Source organism: Mixophyes fleayi, chromosome 2 (genome assembly GCF_038048845.1).
Source record: "Mixophyes fleayi isolate aMixFle1 chromosome 2, aMixFle1.hap1, whole genome shotgun sequence".
NCBI classification, from domain to species: Eukaryota; Metazoa; Chordata; class Amphibia; order Anura; family Limnodynastidae; genus Mixophyes; species Mixophyes fleayi.
The window spans coordinates 150,278,844-150,300,288 of NC_134403.1; the positions used below are offsets into that span (position 1 = coordinate 150,278,844).

The 21,445-nt window shown below is 39.1% G+C and overlaps 1 protein-coding gene across 2 annotated transcripts in view; it reads right to left on the bottom strand.

Moving 5' to 3' along the window:
• The window catches only part of NPAS2 (neuronal PAS domain protein 2), a 95,143-nt gene that overhangs the window by 45,297 nt on the left and 28,401 nt on the right, over positions 1-21,445 (bottom strand). The window contains exons 1-7 of one of the 2 annotated variants that reach the window (XM_075200241.1): positions 17,430-17,569; positions 13,016-13,069; positions 12,655-12,803; positions 11,133-11,224; positions 9,844-9,933; positions 7,344-7,464; positions 5,441-5,554 (exon numbers count right to left, since the gene is read on the bottom strand). In XM_075200241.1, coding sequence (XP_075056342.1) covers positions 5,441-5,554; positions 7,344-7,464; positions 9,844-9,933; positions 11,133-11,224; positions 12,655-12,803; positions 13,016-13,069; positions 17,430-17,464 — 655 coding nt within the window. In that variant the 5' untranslated portion in view covers positions 17,465-17,569. Of the gene's footprint in view, positions 1-5,440; positions 5,555-7,343; positions 7,465-9,843; positions 9,934-11,132; positions 11,225-12,654; positions 12,804-13,015; positions 13,070-17,429; positions 17,570-21,445 lie in introns of those variants that run through there. The other variant, XM_075200240.1, reaches the window with a different exon arrangement.

Below are 21,445 nucleotides of genomic sequence, written 5' to 3' on the forward strand. Positions count from 1 at the left end.
GGGTCCCAGAGCAGACCCGGTATGTTAAATTACAGTGGTACTTCATTAGAACATCACTGCGACTTGTGATAATGATTGTCATTCAACTCTTTTAATACATAGACCCTATAGATTCTTATCAGTCTATAACTGAAGCAAGCCACACACCTCTTTCCAAGGTGGCTTACAAAATGCTTTCCGAGATTAAATTATACACAATTTGCAGAAAACATCTTTGAGGTGATGGTCATAGTCATACTTGCCTACTCTTCTGGAATGTCCAGGAGATTCCCGAATTCCAGGTAGGTCTCCCAGACTCCCAGGAAAGCAGGCAATTCTCCCACATCCAGCCCTCTTCCTTGAGAAGTGGGCCAGATGTAAGCCTTAATGACGCGTTTCGCGAGGATTCACATCATTTGGGCCTGCTCCTGCAACAAAACATCAATTTAATTGCAAAGGCAGGACCAAATGACGTGATTGGTCCGCCTCACCCCCGTCTGCCCTCAGGGATCTCTCGGAGGTAAAAAATGAAGAGTTGGCAAGTATGGTCATAGTTATATGAGACGACACCATAACTACATAGCCTTGCACAAACATGATGTAGAGCTAATAATTCACATACAATCAAATTAATATTTCTAAGTGCAAATTCTGCAAAGTAAATTGGAAACAAAATAGATGCTCAATCTCCTGTTTAATGGAGTGAACACAACACCACTATAAGAAATGGGTGAGGTGCTTTGACAGTCTTTTTGAAAATCAAATTGAGAACATTATCAAAAATCATATGAACTTATAAGTTTAAGGCTGGTGCTGAGACAAGAGTAACAATAATGCATTATTGGTTTGCCCAAATGCTTATTTTATATTTCTACCTAATAATAGATTTCTATAAAGTTAAGTACCTCAGCTAATAAGTTATATGGAAACTTACTTAACAAAATAACCATTTTTTTCTTTACTTAAGGACAAAAGATACCTCCGTTATAAGTACTTTAGGAACAAATAACCCAGTGTTGTCTGAGAGTTTTAGAGGGGTAGATTTGCCCAAAACAATGAGTCACATGGAAAAAATCTAGCAGAAATACAAAACAAGTAAAAAGCAGAAAGCTTAAAGACAGCCTAAGCCGAAAACATTGGTCTGGTTTTCTTTTACATTCTCTGTACCACAAAGTGCTTTATTAGACACATTAGGCAGGGAAGCTCAATACACAAATATGTATCCCTCCCCAAACTGTTTTATACATGCTATAAACATGCTTTGGACCTCAGAGGTGAAATGAGGTCACTGAATCACACTGCCTGAAAGGGATGTGAAGGAAATGCAATGTGGTTTCTGGAAGGCACGCTGAGGAATTTCTGCAGAGGATGACCTATTTGGAAAGACACCAGCGGCATTTCAATTGCTGGCCTCTGAAATAAAGCAAGGCAAATAAAGTACAGACAATTATGATTGCATCTCATTTACTTGCTAACATTGGCCAATGCCTTATATTGTTTATGAAAGGATTTGTGAAAAGTTTACCCAACCTACAAAGGATGCAGTGTAGATTATTGTATACCGAACATATAACTGTAATATAGGCAATTCCCTCTTAAAAAAAAAATAAAAAACAATTTTAAAGTATTGTTATATGTTATGTAACAATATGTGACGGAGGTAAACATAGATAAGTTATATATATGCAATCATGCTCTGTCATCACACCTCAGTACAGAGCTCAGTAGATATTTCAGTGCAGAGCTACTATGTGTCCTGCTATAGGCAGGATAATTGAGAAGAGGACAAGAAAAGAGGTCTGTTCCGTGAAAGCTAATTTGGAGGTGGCGCTGTACTTAGCATTTCTGCCTTGCCATCCTGGGATCATGAGTTCAATTCCCAAGCAGGGAATTCCATGACATTCTATTATTGTGGAGTTCATATGTTCTCCCCATGTTTGCATGGGGTTCCTCCAGGTGCTCCGCTTTCCTCTCACACTTCAAAAACATACTTATAGGTTAATTGGCTGCTGACAAAATGTACCCTAGTGTGTGTCTCTGTGTCTGTTAGGGAATTTAGGCTGTAAACTCCATTGGGGGCAGGGACTGACGTGAATAGCAAATATTCTTTGCTGTGTAATTGGTGGCACTATATAAATCAAATAAACATTCCGCCAAACAGAAGCTCAGGAAAGTCCTGTGATTGGAGGAGAGACCCAAAACTGCCCTTTGCTCACACAGGGACGGTCGCCTGCTGCTAACTCCAGCCGCCGGGCCGCAGCTTATCAGCATGCGGGTCCCGTTGCTAGGCAATGGGACATTATCCTGAGGCCCACTGAAGGTTCCTGACATCACCTCCACCGGTATTATTATTCGTAGCCCTTCCTCCTATATAAGCAAAGCTCTGTCATCACTAGGGTGCCAGAGTATCAGGTCCCCCCTATGCTCCAGCACTCCAGTTTCCAGTTTCTACTGTTGGTTGACCCCCCGGTTTCTGACTCGTCTACTCCTGACCCTCATTTTGGATATTCCTTTGGGCCCTGTTCGCTTATCCTGGTATTTGACTTCTGGCTTCCTGACTCCCCTTTGGTTTAACTCTTTGAACCCCGTATCCCGCACAGCTTGACTTCGGACTGTTTGACTACGCTTATTCACCCGTTACTTCATTGGTAGCTGACTTGGAAAACCGCGACCTTGCGCCTCTCTTGCAGCAAAACCCAAACCTCCTTGTGGGAGTCCCTGCTGAAGACCAGGGGCTCTATAGACTCCGTGCCCCCAAATTTAGTTGTGTCAATACCAGCAAGTAGCCATCAGTCATACCAAGCCTGTGACAGCCAGTTGGAGACAGGAGGTTGTACTGTCCTTGAAGAGTTGGAACTACACCATTTTTCTTGCACCCTAGTAGGTGCAAGCAAAAATTAGCAAGAGCAAGTCCTATTTTCAGTCGCAATGAGTATTGCAGGTCCTGTAATTTATTAGCTCTACCTGCATTGGATATGGATAAATGATATGTGAGGCAACTCTCGCTGAATTGAAGGAGAAATTTGAACCCAAAATTGGCTTTTCTTCCAAGGAAGACAGCCAGGAACTGTGGTGATGTTTTAGCTGTAAATATACATTGAGTAACTGGTATAGTTGATACTTTAACAATTGTCTTAGTTACTACAAGCAGTGTTGACAATTTATATGGCCCATACATAATTTATGAGATGAGAAACATAACAAACTATCTACTCACTGAAGGATCACTGAGAGGAATATAACTTTCATATGTCTATTACAAAACGTTTAAATACATATATAAGGCTTTATGTTTTGCTACTATGCAGAGAGTTTTTTGAAGTACATATTGCATTTTGCTTTACAAAACAATGTGTTTTTATATACAAAGCCATATTCTTTGAAGCCATTTTACACCATTTAGCATATTTGGTCAAATTTTTAACGTATTCTTACTCATGTACATTGGCTACAGTCAGGGTATTAAATGCCAGTTAGTGATCCTCTGCTTAGATCAGTATAAATGAGTACTGCATATCTATATTTTCTATTCAAGTGCTCTTAAACTGTCCTTCAGCTATTTTTATATTGGCTGCAGTGCAAATACCACATGTAAATATACCACATGTAAATTCACCACTTTTCTGGGTACGTTGAATAAATGTTTATAACACCATCTATTAATGAACTAATCATTTTGTATATTCCATTTTATATAGTGTTTTTCTCTAATTCATGATTATACTGAATGAGCCCACTTCATACATTTTAGATACTTTCTATATGAATAAATAATTAAAACATTTACATAGTGTAACACACTCACATTAGTATATACATAACATATTATAGGCGTTCATAAGAGTGATTTTGTGACAGCCATAAAATAAGTGGATCAATATTAACATACTAAAAAAACATGAACCCACAGTGCAGAATAGTTATGTTCACAAGGTTGGGGACAGGAATGTGCATGCACACACGCATGAACATTATTTACATACCATATGAATCTGGGTAACAAAACTGGGATAAAATTTGACCATGCTCCCTATCTACCAGATGTGCCCCTCAGACTGGTCCGTATCTTTCCCTAAAAAGACTCATCTATTGCAGGTGCCAAGAACTGTCCCATGAAAACTGGAATAATTATTATTATTATGGGGTATGTGTTTATTAAACCAGCGATATATGTGTAAAAATGACATAGTTAATGATAGATATAGTAGTCAATATATATGTAGTCATACAGAGGGATTTCCAAGAAGGAAACAGGGTATACTGTCAAATCTATGGGGATTAGGTGATGGGGACTGATGTGAGTGAGTTATCTGTACAGCGCTGCGGAATTAGTGGCGCTATATAAATAAATTATAATGTTGATTAGGTAACATTGGTTACTTACTGTGATCATGTATTTATGTTTCAAATAAAGTTTTTCAACAGGCCTCAGACTGGGTATTCTTTTTAGGAGTCCCTACCCCTTTTGTGGTTTGTGCTGGGTCACTGATGTAAGCTCAGAATCTCCCCATTGCCTGACAATGACCCTGTTAGCTGCTAGTTGATATCTTCTAAGTGTCTCCACTGCCCCATCTGTGTCTTAATGTATGGCCCTGCACTGGGTATCTTGCTGTTTGTACAAAGAACTTGTCTTAAGAACATAGTTCTTCTGTGGACCTAATCCAGTCCATGTGATTTGGCATAAAAGAAGGTGGCCTCTCCAGGTAGGTTGGACCTTGAGTTCCATGGTTAAGCACTTTACATGTAGCTTAGAGAGTTTCAGATGTAGGCTGCTACTTCTGCTTCACTTCTTACCTTGGGAATGATACACCTAGGGTGTCATAGAGACTAGGGGGTATATTTACTAAACTGCGGGTTTGAAAAAGTGGAGATGTTGCCTATAGCAACCAATCAGATTCTAGCTGTCATTTTCTAGAATGTGCTAAATAAATAATAGCTAGAATCTGACTGGCTGCTATAGGCAACATTTCCACTTTTTCAAACCCGCAGTTTAGTAAATATACCCATTGGAGATAAAAGATCTCCTTGCTATACTGAGATATACAGTATTCCTTTTTCCTGCACTTATAATTGTACGTTGATATGTGACATCCACCCCTCTTATTACAGTACAGAGGACTTTGAGAAGCCTTATGTTACCCATAACAAGGACTACCTCAATAAAATTTTGTTATCTACAGTGATTCCAACAGATCTCTTAAGGTCCTAGGGCAATATCTCTATTATTTGATAATTCTACAATCAGGCAGCTCCTCCACAAGTATAGCCATGGAATGCCACAGTGTAACTGATAAGAGTCAGAAAGGAATATATTGCCCCACATACTTATGCAATTCCTAAGATAAAATTGAAATCAGAAATTATCTTGGGAGAGTCTGTTTTAATATGAAATTGTCCTCAATTGAAGACAAAAATGCTGAAAAATGCTGAGTCAACAATGGATACATGATGAAATGCTTACCATTGCTGCAAGACCGAAAATTTCCTACAAACTTAATATATTCATATGTTGGGAATTCCTTGGAGTTTAGAGTGCCTCTCAGAAGGTGACAGCAAAATTCCAAGTCTTTGTCAGCTTTTGAAAAAGAAAAATTACAAGATAGAAATACACATCCAACTCAAAGAGATGACAAAAGGATATATACAGTAAAATACCTAGTAAGAAAACACATAGAAAAACAACATACTCTATCAGCTAAAGTAAATCAGCTTCCATGTCTAGGAATTTTAAGTTTAAGCAATGCTACTGGTAACAGCCATAAAATTTTTTAAATATTTTAAAACATTTATTTACTGAACTGCTAGTTTGAAAAGGTCTATAGTAACCAATCAGATTCTAGCTGTCATTTTGTAGAATGTACTAGATAAATGAAAACTAGAATCTAATTGGTTGCTATAGACAACATCTCCACCTTTTTCAAACCTGCAGTTTAGTAAATCTAGCCCTTAGTCTGTATTGTTAAATCCATACTCATTCCTGGGGGTAAATCTATTATGCTGCGCTTTCTCCATATTGCCGATATTCAGCAACTTTGTAGGGCAAATTTAAAATGGCAATGTCTTTAAGGGCAAAACATGCCCTTGAAGAAATTCCAGTTTTAAATTTAGTTGTCAAAGTCGCCGAATATTGTAGAGTTGCAGAAAGTGCAGCATAATACATTTACCCCCTGGAGTATAAACGACTATAGATAGGGAAATATGATCTTTTCTTCTTTCATGCTTTTGTTTTTCTACTTTGTAAGTTTCAAGCACAACAAAGGGTGATCTTAGAAGCTGGTGTCATGTCAGTGATGTTCCCATATTTCTGTAATGAGAGCTGGTAGTGGGTTAATTTGATTGGAGAACAGGTTGTCTTGCTTAAAGGTTTAATATACAAATTGAAATGGATGTGAAATGGGGCAGCTTGGTGGCTAAGTGGTTAGCACTTCTGCCTCACAGTGCTGGGGTCATGAGTTCAATTCCCGACCATGGCCTTATCTGTGTGGAGTTTGTATGTTCTCCCCGTGCTTGCGTGGGTTTCCTCCGGGTGCTCAGGTTTCCTCCCACACTCCAAAAACATACTAGTAGGTTTATTGGCCACTATCAAAATTAACCCTAGTCTCTCTCTCTCTGTCTGTCTGTCTTTGTGTATATTAGGGAATTTACACTGTAAGCTCCAATGGGGCAGGGACTGATGTGAATGAGCTCTCTGTACAGCCCTGCGGGATCAGTGGCGCTATATAAATAAATGGTGATGATGAGGATGATGTAAGTTACAAGCAGTGTTTCATCAATTAAATATATAGTCCAGAAGTTGTCAATAGAGTAAGCCACAGATATATAGAGTCCAATCGCAAGTGCACACAAACCATATACTTAGTCTGAAGTCTGGCTTTATAAATACACAAACGTGTGAATGGGTTACATATTTAAAGTTATATGTGCAAAGTTTTAATGCCCATGCCAAAAGCAGGATAATCAACACGTGGGGCCTGATTCATTAGTCCACGCATTCTGAGCGCAAACCGCGCTCAAACGCACCTGTTAAAAAATTGTCTATTTTGCCAAATGCAGCTTCCAGAAAGCTAAACAAAGACCATAGAGCCCTAGACTACATACAGTACTTTAGCAAACACCTGACAGACACAATGAGAACAGGCACCGTGTAAGGCCCATTAGACTTCTGCTAAAACACTATGGGTATTTTCAATGCGTAAGGATCTGTGATCCTTATTCTTAGCTACTTTCATGTTGTGTCCACCAAAACATTTCCAAACTTGAATATTGAGCCAAAAATGTTAAGTACACCTGCTATAAACATTTCAATCAATGCACGTTTTATTCATCAGGATACACACTGCGTAATTAGTGAAATAAAAACTCACAATTCAAATAGTTGAGAGATGCAGAATCTGTCACAAGCATATACGAAGAAAGCATTTTATAGATGTCTGAATGCTCTTGTTCTGGTAGGAAATTCAGCAAGTTTTGATCCATGATGTCAGACTGTTGAGGGAAAATGACATAAGTGTTTTGTCTATAAAATAATAAACATGAATCCAGGATGTCATAGTGATGTTGCAAGGAAATGATTTACTTTAAAATGATTGTATAATTAAAATTGAGCAACTGGCATGTCCTCAAATTAAACATGTTGGAAACCGGTAAACAAAGTTTGCTGTGACTATTAAATCAATGTTGTGTTTTTAACTATGGCTTGGTTTATGTACAATTCTTCACATGGCAGAGAACATAAAAACACTGAATGAGGGAGGTCTCTGTACAGCGCTGCAGAATTAGTGGCGCTATATAAATAGATGATGATGATGATGAGTGATATTAAGTCGCTCTTTCAGTGTTTTAGGAGCCCTCTCAATTTTGAGGCTAGAGTGCAGTGGTAATGCTGGCCCTGCACTCTGGTTACACACATTTCATACAAACTAGTTAGCTCAGCAGGTTGAACTTTTGTGGCTCACCAACCAAAAGTACGATTGTTCTGTCAGTGTTGACTTTCAACCAGATGGAATTCATTCACTATTGTAGAACAATGACATTGTATCCCTGAAGCCTGGCTAAAAGATTTAATTGCATGCCATATCCATAACAGGTGAGCAAACAGTGGGTCAGGTTCCCAAGTGGAGTCCCAGAATCTGATTTTGGGACTCCCTGATTACCAGATGTGGATTGCCATTTGGGGTCCACAAACAATGACACACTGGGCTCCCAGCTTAAAAAAAAGGTTGATCCCGATAATCTAGACCAAGCTTAAAAAAATTAGTATCCATTTTTTTTATATAGAAACAGAAAACAAGGCATAACATTATAATTTGCACAATAAAAAAGTAAAGAAGTTGCCCATTTAACAAACAAACAAAAAAAAATACTAATGTGTGTATGAAGTATGAACACCTGATTGGAGAATGCGATACGCAAGTGTTACACGTATGTGTTAGTACTCAATGCGGAAGTGGCATTACTCTATTTGTACACAATCTATAATGTAATGCAAATTTTTTAATACGTTACTATGTTGTGTACAAACAGACATGCATTTGTATTTACCATATATAAACAAATTACCACATGTCTACATCTGTTGTTTATCCCTTTACCAATTAAATCATCATCATTTATTTATATAGCGCCAACATATTCCGTAGCGCTTAATTAAATGGGAATCACCTTTTCTGCAGCAGTCCATATGGAAATGACAATGACGTAATGTGAATAGACGGCTGCTAATTAATTTAATTGATAGGTATAATATAGCCATGAAGTACAATCAGCTAAAGGTTAATACACAAACAGAAGCACCCACAAGGGATACACTTCCTTATAGACATATCTTCAGCTGATTGAGTCACAATTAAATGACCACGCCCTTCTGTACTCAGTCTACGATTGCCTGCTTCTACCCTCCCACATACCACCTCTCCAGGCATTACATGTAGTAGGGTGAATATACACAAAAAAAACCTTCATTCACATGTGTCACGAGCCGCGGCGGTACTCACAGCCGCCGAGGCTCGCTTCCTGCCTGCCCCAGCGTCCCGGCCGTCACCATGACGACCGGGACGTCACTTCCTCCTAACTCCCGACCGTTGCTGAGGCAACGGCCGGACGCCCAGCACTGTAGCGCCGCGTCCCGGCAACAGGGGACAGCTGGGTACGTGCGCAGGAAGATCTAATAGCCTGCTGGCTATTAGACTGTGATTTTTTCATTACTCAGCTCCTGAAAGTATTTTCAGAGCTAGACTCTGATTGGCTCATCTGTACATTTAAGGCAGTGAGGTCTGCAGCCTCACTGCCGGTTATAGCGTTCTTTCCCTTAGTCCTGCTGCCTGCTTGTACTATCCGTTTAGGTTCCTGCTACCTTGGATTTGACCACCCGTGTTTGACCCCTGCTTGCTTTTGGACCTGTGACCCTTCTCTTCTGACCTTGACCTTTTGCCTGGAATGCGGATTTTGCTTCTCTGCCTGTGAGTTTGACCCTTCGCTTGCCCTTGAATATTGCATCTGTGCCTGTGACCTTTGGACCTTGGATTTCTCTTATACTACAGTCCACCAATCACTCCACTTCTGGGAAACTCCTTTAAGTCAGTATACGCTACTCGACCCTCGGTCGGCCCGCAGCCCAGTCTGTCCCCACCACCAGGGGCTCCAGCGAACACCTGGCCTTCTGAGTAGTTCCCGAGTTTCACTGTACTGACTTGTGAGTTCCTAACAACATGTATGTGTACAGTTTTTTTGTGCACATTTCCATTCCTTTTCAAACTGTACAAAAAAGTTGTTAATACAGCAAAACTCTTCTATAAGATTACAATACTGTGTTTATCTTAATGACTCGAAAGCTGGTAGAAATCACAATTGGACATGTTTACTCACTGGTAAATGACCAAGCAGAGGTGTGATACTATCAGAAACATAGATGATACTCCCATCTGTAGTAACCACTATAATAAAGCCATCAAGAGCCTAGAGAAAAACAGAATAATAGTGTGTAAGGACTTCTGTTTCTGCCATGCCGAACATTTATAATTATTGCTGGTTTTGTTTGAGCTCCAGAAGAGGATCCCTTATAGTGCATTACTCCCAGTAACAAAGTTAGGAGCACTCATTAAATGTGGTTATACTGTTTTAAATGTTAAGCGTGATTATCTCAATCTTCACATAGAACTATATGGAAGTACTTTTGTAAAATACGTTTTGACAAGTCCATGCAATATGCTATATATTGGTCAAATGAAATGCTATCTTCATGTATTTAACACAAAACGAATGATGTAACTAGAAGAATAGAAAGTGAATAGAAACAAATCTAAAATCAATTATAACAGTTCCATAACGGAGACTTACTTATGGGGTAGAAGATGTACTATACCAGGGTTTCCCAAACCCAGTCCTCAGGGCTCCCCAACAGTGCAGGTTTTCTGGATCACATGTGACATAATTAGGACCACTGTGGATCTGTTACAATGTGTCAGTCAGTAATGAATACACCTGTGCTCCAGCAAGGCGATATGGAAAACCTGCACTGTTAGGGAGCCCTGAGGACTGGGTTTGGGAAACCATGTACTATACTGTAAAAGCGTTATGGACAATCCATGATTGTTAAGAAAAGAGGACTATTTGGTTATGGACAGACAGTCTGGTACTATAATTATATTGATATGATTTGTTAGGAATACAAATGTTCTCTAGGCATTTGTTTTTAAATTTGAAGTAGGAAAAAGCAGCGTTATAGACGTTACAATGTCATAATTAGCTTAGGCCTTAACAAAGGGGTCATGGAAGCTAAACAGCTTGAGCAACTACCCACAGTCAATATATGCCTTGATATTAAAGATGTTTTAATATAATGTTTAATTTACTATGGTGTTAGTAACTATTATAATACATTGTTCTGTAGAATTATTTGAAGACTTTTACTCCATTCAAAGGATCAGACAGAACTATTATATCCCAAACTAGAAAGACTAAAACATGCAGTGAAAAATCACGTATATGTTTAAATGTATTTTAAGGTGAGTGTATTTTTGTTTTTATTTGATTAAAATATACTCTTTATTGCAATTATTACAATTTGACTCAGTCTATATAGTATGAAAAAATATGCTAAATATTCCACAAAATTAAGCACTGTTAAGTGAATACTAAAAATTTGGTTTTCTTACCTCCAGCATCAGCTGGGTGAATTCTTCATTACTGAGGAATGAAGGTTTCCAGTCTGGATGAATATCACTGATCTCCAGCTGAGCTGCAACTTCTGGAAAGCAAAAAAAAATTATATTTTCTTACAATAAATGGGCACGAATTAAAAATACTCACTGCAATTGTCCACTCATCAGATAAATGCATCTAATGTTTAGACCACCTCTTATGTAAACAGATAAAGATTTGGTTTTGATATGATAGGTTCTATAGTTCCTGTAACAGCTCTAAGGCATAAACCACAAAGCATCACAGCTTTGCTAATAAACATATGGCAGCTCATGCTTACTTTCAAATATTGCTGGAGTGTGAGGCAAAGCTCATTAAACATTATATATATATATATATATATATATATATATATATATATTTATTATATTGTGCAATTAAATGTCATTTGTTAATTTGTGCTGATCCAGTAATATTATTAGTAGATAAAGACAGTAGGAAGTCTTTGATTAAGCGTCATGCTGGACAGAGACTTTGGGGTATATTTACTATGCAGCGGTTCCGTAGAACCACCGATTCCTGGCGCTTTGAAGTAATTTTTTAAAATGGCACTTTTATTCAAGACAAAGCCCATCAGGTCTTGTCTTTAATAAAAGTGCCGTTTGAAGAAAATTCTTCAAATATTATAACTGAAAAAGGAATAGGAAAAAATGTATCAAACAGCCAGACAGTCCAAAAGTATTGACATGAAAAATTGAGGTGTATGGGCAATATATATATATGGATTTGCCATTCTGCACTGGATTAGTACATTTCACATTTTCGGACATATATAATCTATATATAGAGCTGGGATGAAGACGGTATCAGTTGATTCTGCTCGGTGGTGTGGTTTGGGTAAGACTGGGAATTTCGATTGGAACAAGAATTGTAGGAGGAACACTTCAGCCCAAATTCCTTGTCTATTACCATCTACACACAATATATCTTAATACTTTTGCTGATTAATATGATATTCTTTACATACTCTTAAAGAATATTTTATTATGTATTTCAGTCTACATTCATACATAAAGGAAGCAAGACTAAATAGCATACAGAGGGTATAGTGTTTCTTTTGACAGTATGTACAAATTGGACATGTGGGACTTATGTGAACTTTGAAACACTAAATATGAATACTGCTAAGCACCCTAATATTGATTCTTTGCTGGGCACCATTTAAGTAATGATTGTTCTGCTGCTATGTAAGTCGGGGTAATTATAATCCCTAAAGTAATTATACACTTTATTTAAGAAGATTCAGCCAAGACCATGTACTTATTACACCATAAGAAAAAAAAATTAAACGTCAAGAAATCCCATCAGGAATGTTCTGAGGATTTCTTCATGTCCAGATGAATTAGTCTATTTGACATGGATAGTAAATATCTGCCTTGGGAGACTGGAGCCGAGAAACTTTGAGGTCAGTAATATTCGTCACCCGAAGTCACGCAGGAGGCAGCCATGTTTGGAATAAGTGTAACGCTTATTTACCATTGTGCTTTTGTAGGAAGCCAATAACTTTTTCCAGCACAGTGGTTTTGTCCATCTTGCGGGTGTTCCCTGGAAGCATGGTGCTGAGCTCTTTGATAAGTATATTGAACTGGTCTCGCCTCTTTTTCTCAGATCTGTTACGTGAAGCCCTTCGGTGAAAAAAGAAATAAAAAATTAACTATAATGTTTAAATATAATATGCTTCCAAATCTATTAATTTTGTATTGGATTGCTGAAGTAACTAAAGACTGTGAAAAACTACATACACCAAGTAGTATTTGTCCAGTTCACTAAAATACTTTTATGAGAGCATGTATTTATAAATAGTCTAGCTATGTTTAGTAAAACATTTCCTACTTACCTCTTTGCCCTATCTTTCTCATCTTCATCCATTGACTTCTCTACGCAGTTATTCCTGTGAACAGAGGAGTTGCAGCTTACATGAGAAAAACATTCTGACTTTTTTTTTTTTGGGTGATTCCAAATGAGTCATTTTTGTTTTACTGGAACACAATTCACTGGCAAGGCGGGGAAATGTATCACACAATACCTTGGCGTACATTTTAATGGGAAAATAACAGCCCAAGTTTCTTCTAAAATGACATTTTCTTTATGGGCAGCAATGTTTTTTTTCTATTTACTAGCACGGTATTATCATAATGCATGCCATGTATGTTGCTTTTTAAGTATATCATGTAAAAGTAAACATAATCATTTTTTTATTTTAATTTACTTACAGAAAAAAAGTTATGCTTGGTGTGACATCATTGACAATACTCCTGTATATGAATACACCAATATGCAGTCTGAATTGAACATTTCTGCTACCCAGGACACTGGGATTCCAGCCACACAAGCTCTGCCTTCTACACCGCCCCATTATGATGCAGAATTTCCAGAACCAAAAACACACTTAACAAATTTAGTTGAGTAGAGACACAAAATATATTTTGTGCATGATACTTAGCAAAGTATTATACATGCTTTAATATTTTAACATTTCTCTTTAATTGAAAGGTTAGTTGTTTGAAGATATCCCCATGTCTACGTTTGTTTTTTTCAGCTGTGATTTTACATTACATTATGTAATATGTTTTACAATGTTATTTCAGGGGTCTTATTATTGAGTTTATCAGAGCAGATAGACACAAGTAATAAGTATTTCCTAACGTTGACAAATACATTCAATGAAAGTTTCATTCCAGAGATCAGAAAAACAATGTTACTTTAAGCATTATGCGTTACTTACATATTATTATACTCTATTTATAAAACACACACTGACAATTTGTATACAAAAGGATGCAAAAACACAGTTATCACACGAATAGCTTTATCCCTGCCCAAACACTAGATTTTTATGCTAGATTGGAGTCAAGTGTGTTATGATGTATTACATGGAGTGTAAGTTTGTAGGTTCAAAATACAACTAAATCTGCATATATTTTCTATTAACAATTATTTCTATAGTGTCAACATGCTCCAAAGCACTTTTCAATTGGGAACGAATATTGTAATAGAACAAGACTGGATATTGACCATACTTGCCAACTTTTGAGATCTCCCTTCCAGGAGGGGAGATCTTGCTGGCGATTTTTTGGGAGGGCGTGGTCAAGTGGGAAGCTTCATTTGACCCCACCCCTAAGCTGTCACAACCATTATACTCTATTACAGCGGGGGATGGGACCGCAATGACATGTGAATTGCGTTGCTAAGCCCCACCCCCACCAGTTAACTAATGAACTGCCAAGGAACTGGGAGTCTGCTCTGGCCTCCCGGTAATCCGGGAGTATCCTGGACATCCCGGGAGTATTCTGGACATTCCAGGAGAGTAGGCAACTATGGTATTTACAAACAGACAAAATGGCCGGCTCACAGGTTTACAATCTATAGGACAAAAGGAGTTTGGTCAATGCGGTTAAGGGGCTATTCATCAAAAAGCGAAAAGCCCAATGGCCTGCGAAAATGTGTGTTTTCACCGGCGATAGGGCATTGCCCTATACATCAAGGGGGTACCACCAACAATAAGCGTTACCACCACAATCCTTGTTCTGTTATTGCCATAAAATGCTTCCGGTTGATAAAATAATCAATAACATTAGTCTTAACCTTAACTCTTAAGTAATGTAAAATAAAGACACCACACCAACTTGTTGGCAAATAACTCTTATTTATTTCAATTAAACCGTAAATGCAATGGTGGCGGGAAAACACTGTACTCAACCTTGTCCATCCATAAGCGCACACCGTTTCTTCAACTTAAAGGGGGACAGCCATACCCAGGCATCCCGGAACCCGTACTCCTCTTGGCTAATCGTAAAATCGTAATGCACCACAAGTCAGCCCAGATAAGCTGTACTTGCACCAAACCTAAGCCGCCTCTTTGAAGGGCACGAGTTCCCAAAGCCTGACTAACATAAATGGGTGCTTTAACACTTTGCTTATCCTGTACAGTGTTCATCTGCACATTAAAAGCTGCACCAGCCGCTGAACGGCAAACCATGCCACTTTCATTCTGACCAAACATCTCTGCGTTACCTCCGGGGTTTAACCACAGCCCGTAACATACAAAGGCCCATCGACATGTGGCACCAGGTACACCTAGAGCTGAACCACAGCCCGTACCATACCATAGCCTTCATCCAGGAGGCACCAGGTACATCCAGAGCTGAACCGCAGTCGGTACCATGCCAAGGCCCTCAAACACGTGGGGCCCAGTACATTCAGAGCTGGACCACAGTCCATACTATGCCACTGTTCAATTTTATTGCTGGCCCCTTAATAGCTCTGGGGTTGAACCACAACGCCCGTACCATTTTTTCAGCCGTCTCTCCGTGTTGGCTCAACATGACTTCGAGGCTGAACCACAGCACTCTTACCATACTTTGCTCCCTGTTGTACCAACATACGTCTGGGGTTGAACCACAACACCCGTACCATACCACGATCCCGTGCAGCAATTGGCTTCTTATACTTCCGGCCAGCTTCCACACTCCATTGACAGATTGGCCCCTACATACCCTGGCCATATGTACCAAAGCATGATATTCTCTACCATTAGCTGACAGTAAACACTTGCCCCAGGACTCTGGGATGGGCGGGAGGGATTGCTGTCCTGGGCCAAGAGAGTGAGATAACTCCACCCGCACTCTTTTAGACTGATCCCTTATGCCTGCCCCTTATGACACTTGGTTGCACCCTCCTACTCCTTTTGCTAACCCTTCGTGATCCGACTTGATTATGTAACCACCCAAAGCTTTTAGTTTTCCCTCGGGCTTAATACAGCCCTCCGTTTCCGATTCTTAGCATATAGCATTTTTTCTATGTGTACAAATTTTGTAAAATATACTTTTATTTTCTTCTATTCTTTAAAATTTTCCTTTTTCACTCAGGGGAGCTGAGGGGAGGGGAGCTGAGGGAAAGGAAGCGCAGCTGCGATTTTTAAAGGGGGGGGGGGCGGCGATTTTTAAAGGGGGGGGCGGCGATTTTCACACTGTGCCTAGGGCGCCAAGGACCCTAGCACCGGCGCTGAGCGGAGCAGTAGTAGAATAATGTTTGTCAAAAAAATTAGCCTTAGCCACTATGTCGAAAATAGATTGTATGGGTGAAAGCTTAGTTAGGGGGAAAATACAAGTTTTTGCAGTGTCTTGTGTGACAAAAAAAACTTATTCTAAAACAAGATTAGATGATACTTAGTTAAAGTTACTACTTATTAATACTTAAAGCCATATGAAACATTTGTTAAGATGTTCTGGTGGTCACTGTGTGATTATGACTGCATTGTTTTCTGTAGGATGCCTTGTGTTATTATTCAAATCTGTAAGGATCTTAGACTATTTTAGCCCTTACTTTATAATGGAAAAGTCAACACAAATATTACAATGTGATTAAAAGCAGTTATGTGTTAATCAGCTAATTTTTGTATAACTGCAATTTTATGAGGTCCATTCAACACCTACAAGACATTCTCAGTCCCTCCATTCTGCATCTACAACATTTATTTCAATCGGTGAGGTACGTTTTTTTTGGCAACAATAATACAGACAAAAGTTAGAGCGACGTGAAAACTCTGATTCCCATGAAAGTGACAAGGAGCAAATATAGACTTACTATAGAATAATATAATAGACATACCACATTCCCCACAGGCTTTATCAGCGGCACCAGTAAATTGCATTTGATGCTTCTGTATGTGTATTATATATATATATATATATATATATATATATATATATATATATATATATATATATATATATATTTTATACACATACAGATATATATACACACCTGTACCCGGGTGCCTCTCAAGTGGTGGCAGATACTAAATGAAGATATGGAAAAATGAAAGAAGGCGCTCATAGTACTTAATTTCTGTACTGGTCAAATGTTGTTTTATTCTTTTATTTGTGTATTCCAAGCAGGGTGCTTTTAATTCCTTCTATATACACTATGCATGTTATATATCAGCAATATATAGAATTGAATATACATATATATATATTGCTCTACCAAATAATTTTACAGAACCTAACATTTTTCAACTTTTAAAATACTGGAATTGTATGAAGTGTGTTGAAACTCAATCAGCAGATTTTCATCAAACATAAGTATGTGAATGATGTACAGCCAATGATGTAAGAACTGTTTAGTAACAATCAGTGTAGCTACATACATTCCCAAAAAATGTACAGTTTTTGTGGAATACCAACATTAACTCTCCAACGTGTTTTCATGTTACAATACAACGAGATACGGTTGATAACGTTACGCACCTTTGATGCCCCGGCCAGTAGAATAAAGCCACCATGTTTCAGAGTTTCCTTAGTGAAGAGGATGCTTCATGTCACCTCACTGAATAATTTCAGTAACTTACATAAGAAATATGTTCACTGTTCCCATCCTCCTTTAGCCATGCTAAACTGGATTAGCCTGCTCTCAGCAAACAGTAAAAAGTAGGTCAGTTTGACAACATTGTTGTACAGTGATGATGTGATTGCTGTTGTCTGCTGGCAATCATATTTTATATGAGCCAACAAATCAGTCTCTAGATGTAATGATTGATAAAACTTCTCTGCATCACCTCTACCACTGTTGCCTCATATCTTCCACCGGAATATACCAGACTATGCCCAATACATTACACCAACCCATGGTTAACGTATTAAACGACTTTTGCTCTGCACCACATTATACCAGCATCTGCCCAATATGATATACCTTGCTCATCAGGCCAGCCTGTGGTTATCACATTAAGCCAGACTTTACTCAACATATTATACCGGCCTGTGTTTAAAAAAAAAAAAAAGAATCATATCCTAGTGCCTGATTTATTAAGGATCTTAACTTAAGAAACTTCTTATTTAAGTCTCCTGGACAAAACCACGTTACAATGCAAGGGGTGCAAATTAGTATTCTGTTTTGCACTTAAGTTAAATACTGACTGTTTTTTCATGTAGCACACAAATACTTGATAGCTTATTTGTACACTGAAATTTAAAGTTGATATTTGTTTGCTACATGAAAAAACAGTCAGGATTTAACTTATGTGCAAAACAGAATACTAATTTGCACCCCTTGCATTGTAACATGGTTTTGTCCAGGAGACTTAAATAAAAAGTTTCTTAAGTTAAGATCCTTAATGAATTAGGCCCCAAGTTCCCAAAAACAGCATGACACCAACCTTTGTCCATAAACCTATACCAGTCTGTGCCAATCACATGCTAATCTAAAACTGAACCTCGCCAAAACTGAACTCATAGTCTTTCCTCCCCCTCACACCTCGCCCCCTTCTGACCTCTCTACCACTGTCGACAACACCTCTATCTCCCCTGTCCCCCAACTCCGCTGCCTCGGTGTCATCCTCGACTCCTCTCTCTCCTTTGGCCCCCACATTCTCTCTCTTGCTAAATCCTGCCGCTTCCAGCTGCGTAACATCGCTCACATCCGGCCCTTCCTCTCCCAAGATGCCACCAAATGTCTTATTCACTCTCTGATCATCTCCCGCTTGGACTACTGTAACCTCCTCACTGGCCTCCTCCAAACTCATCTTGCTCCCCTTCGATCTGTTCTTAACGCAGCCGCTAGGCTCATCTTCCTCTCTCGCCGCTCCTCGTCGGTCTCCCCCTCTACCAATCCCTTCACTGGCTCCCCTTCCCCTTCAGAATCCTCTTCAAGCTCCTCACTCTTACTTACAAGGCCCTCGCCAACTCCACTGCACCCTACATCTACACCCTCCTCTCTATTCATGCTCCTTCCCGCCCTCTCCGATCTGCCATTGACCGTCGCCTCTCTTCTCCCCTGATCACCTCCTCCCATGCGCGTATCCAAGACTTCGCCCGTGCTGCCCCCCTCCACTGGAACAAGCTCCCTCCCTCCATCAGAACTTCCCCTAATCTGTCCAGTTTCAAACGGGCTTTAAAAACCCACCTTTTTCGTAAAGCCTTCCAGTCTCCCACTTAATTACCTACCTTTTCTTCTGCTTCTTCCCCTTCATTCCCCTTCCCCTATCATCCATTCCTCCCTCTCTCCCCCATGTCTCTCTGTCTGTCTACCTCACCCCTTAGATTGTACGCTCCTTTGAGCAGGGTCACCTCTCCTTCTGTCTCACCACTGTTAACTCTGCTCTCCAGCAACCTTGTCATCCTCCTCGAGGACCCTCTTCCCCCTGTCCCCTCCCGCTCCCTCACAAAATCACTGGCGATGTGCTGCAGTTTTAAACCACCACCAAAAACAATTTTAGCAATTTTACCCCATGTAGTGTGAGGTGAGATCCAATGAAGAGGAGTGAAAGGACATGTACATCAGGTGCGGGCAGATCTTACACCAGAGTTATGAGAAAAATCCTCATGGAAGAGAAGCAGAGATTAGGACTAGCAGATGGCTTCAAAAATAAAACTGTGTAAAATTGAGTAAACTGTGAGGAAAAGGCAGCCAGTGTAGTCCAGAAATAATTCACAGTCAGGGCCCTCACAAATTGAGGACTATAATCTCTTCAGCTGAATCCAGCTGTGAGAATGGAGAGTGTGCTGCTTTTTGTTGTTTCATGTATGGTAAAGTGTTAGGCTGGGTACACACTATACAAATTTTCTCCCGATGCGATATCCTTAACGATGTTACCAACGATAAAAAAAAAAAAAAAAGGCCAGATCAGCATACCAATTCATGTGTACACACTAAACACATTTTACACAATTTACCTTCAGATCTGTGCTCTTCATCTGTCATAACCATCTTCTGAGAAGATCGGGACTCTATAGTCTATGGACACTGCGTTGTGAGTGCATACACAATGTAGAATTGGAACAACATTGTTTCATCATTGAACAAGATTTTTTGTTTGGTTTAAAAAGCAAATTAAATGATACGATCGGCTTTGGAACCATAATCGTTCATCGCTGCAGGGTACACACTAATGTGATATAGTGCCGAACGGTTGTGTATAAACCTATAAACCAGGTATATTGCCCATCGCTAACTGGCTATAGAAAATACCTTTTAGAAGCTTCTGTGTCTCACTATAGTGATTACAAAATAATGTGTTTGAAATCAAGGTTAAAGTGTCCTATAACTGCATTAAAATCTTCACTAAAATACCCACATTTCATATCTCTATACACAATAGAAGTAGCTGATTCAAATTTTAGGGTGATGAGAAAGTGTATGTACATACAAAAAGTTTAGTCTCATGACAATTGCTATTATCTCTACAGAAGATTAATTTTTATTTAATTTCTATATGTTCCGACACATAGAAGCACCTGAATTAAACACATCTATTCAAAATAGTAATGCATAAGTATCTCCTTATCAGTTCCAAGTCAGCAACCCTCTCTCTTCTCTTGCTATCTGGAGTCACATGAATAATAAATAAAATTGCAGTTTTGAAAGAGTCAATCTTTGTCTATCTCACTGCTATAGGGTGTGAAAAAATGAGAAAACCCAATTTACAGATTTTCCAATGTGTTAAAATAAGTGTGACTTCTTAAGTCACATGACCAAGTACATTGCTTTCGCAATATTATATTGTGTTGTAGGCTTGGATGTCAGTATATCTTAAAGGCTTACACCACTTTGATAACTTTAAAGGTGTGGTGAGGTCAAAAATGTTACTAAACACTGTACATAACCAGAACTCACCAAATTGATGCCACTAAGGCACAGGGCACTTTGAGAATATTAATCATACCTACCGACAATCAAAAGTCCTAAATCCAGTGGCGTTAAATCTCTCTCTACCTACCCATGTAGCTGAAGGTCACCAGCAGTCGTTCCCCTTCCAATGACACCCTGCTCATATCAAGTATTTGGGTGTGTTGATCTCTAGTGATCTGACCCAACTATTTGAAGTCAACTTTGACCCTCTTACAACAAGGCTCCGACCTGATCTGAGAGAGTGGAGGGTTAAGGCCTTTTCCTGGATAGGACGGGTTAACATAATTAAGATGAATGTCCTCCCATGCATTCTATACATCCTACAGACGCTTCCAATCCATATACCTGACAAATAGTTTGCTGACTTACAGAGACTGTTGAGAGACTATGGGGGTATTCAATTGACGGCGGGATCACCGAAAATCCCACGCTCTAAAAATATTACCGTTAATACGGTAATCCTGCGCGTAAATACCGTTAATACGGTAAATTACTCGCTGGAATTCAGCTCGCAGCTCAGGAAGCCGCAAGCTGAAATCCAGCGAGAGAGATATTACCGTATTAACGGTAATATCTTTCGAGCGCGGGATTTTCAGCGATCCCGCCGTCAATTTAATACCCCCCATTGTGTGTGTGT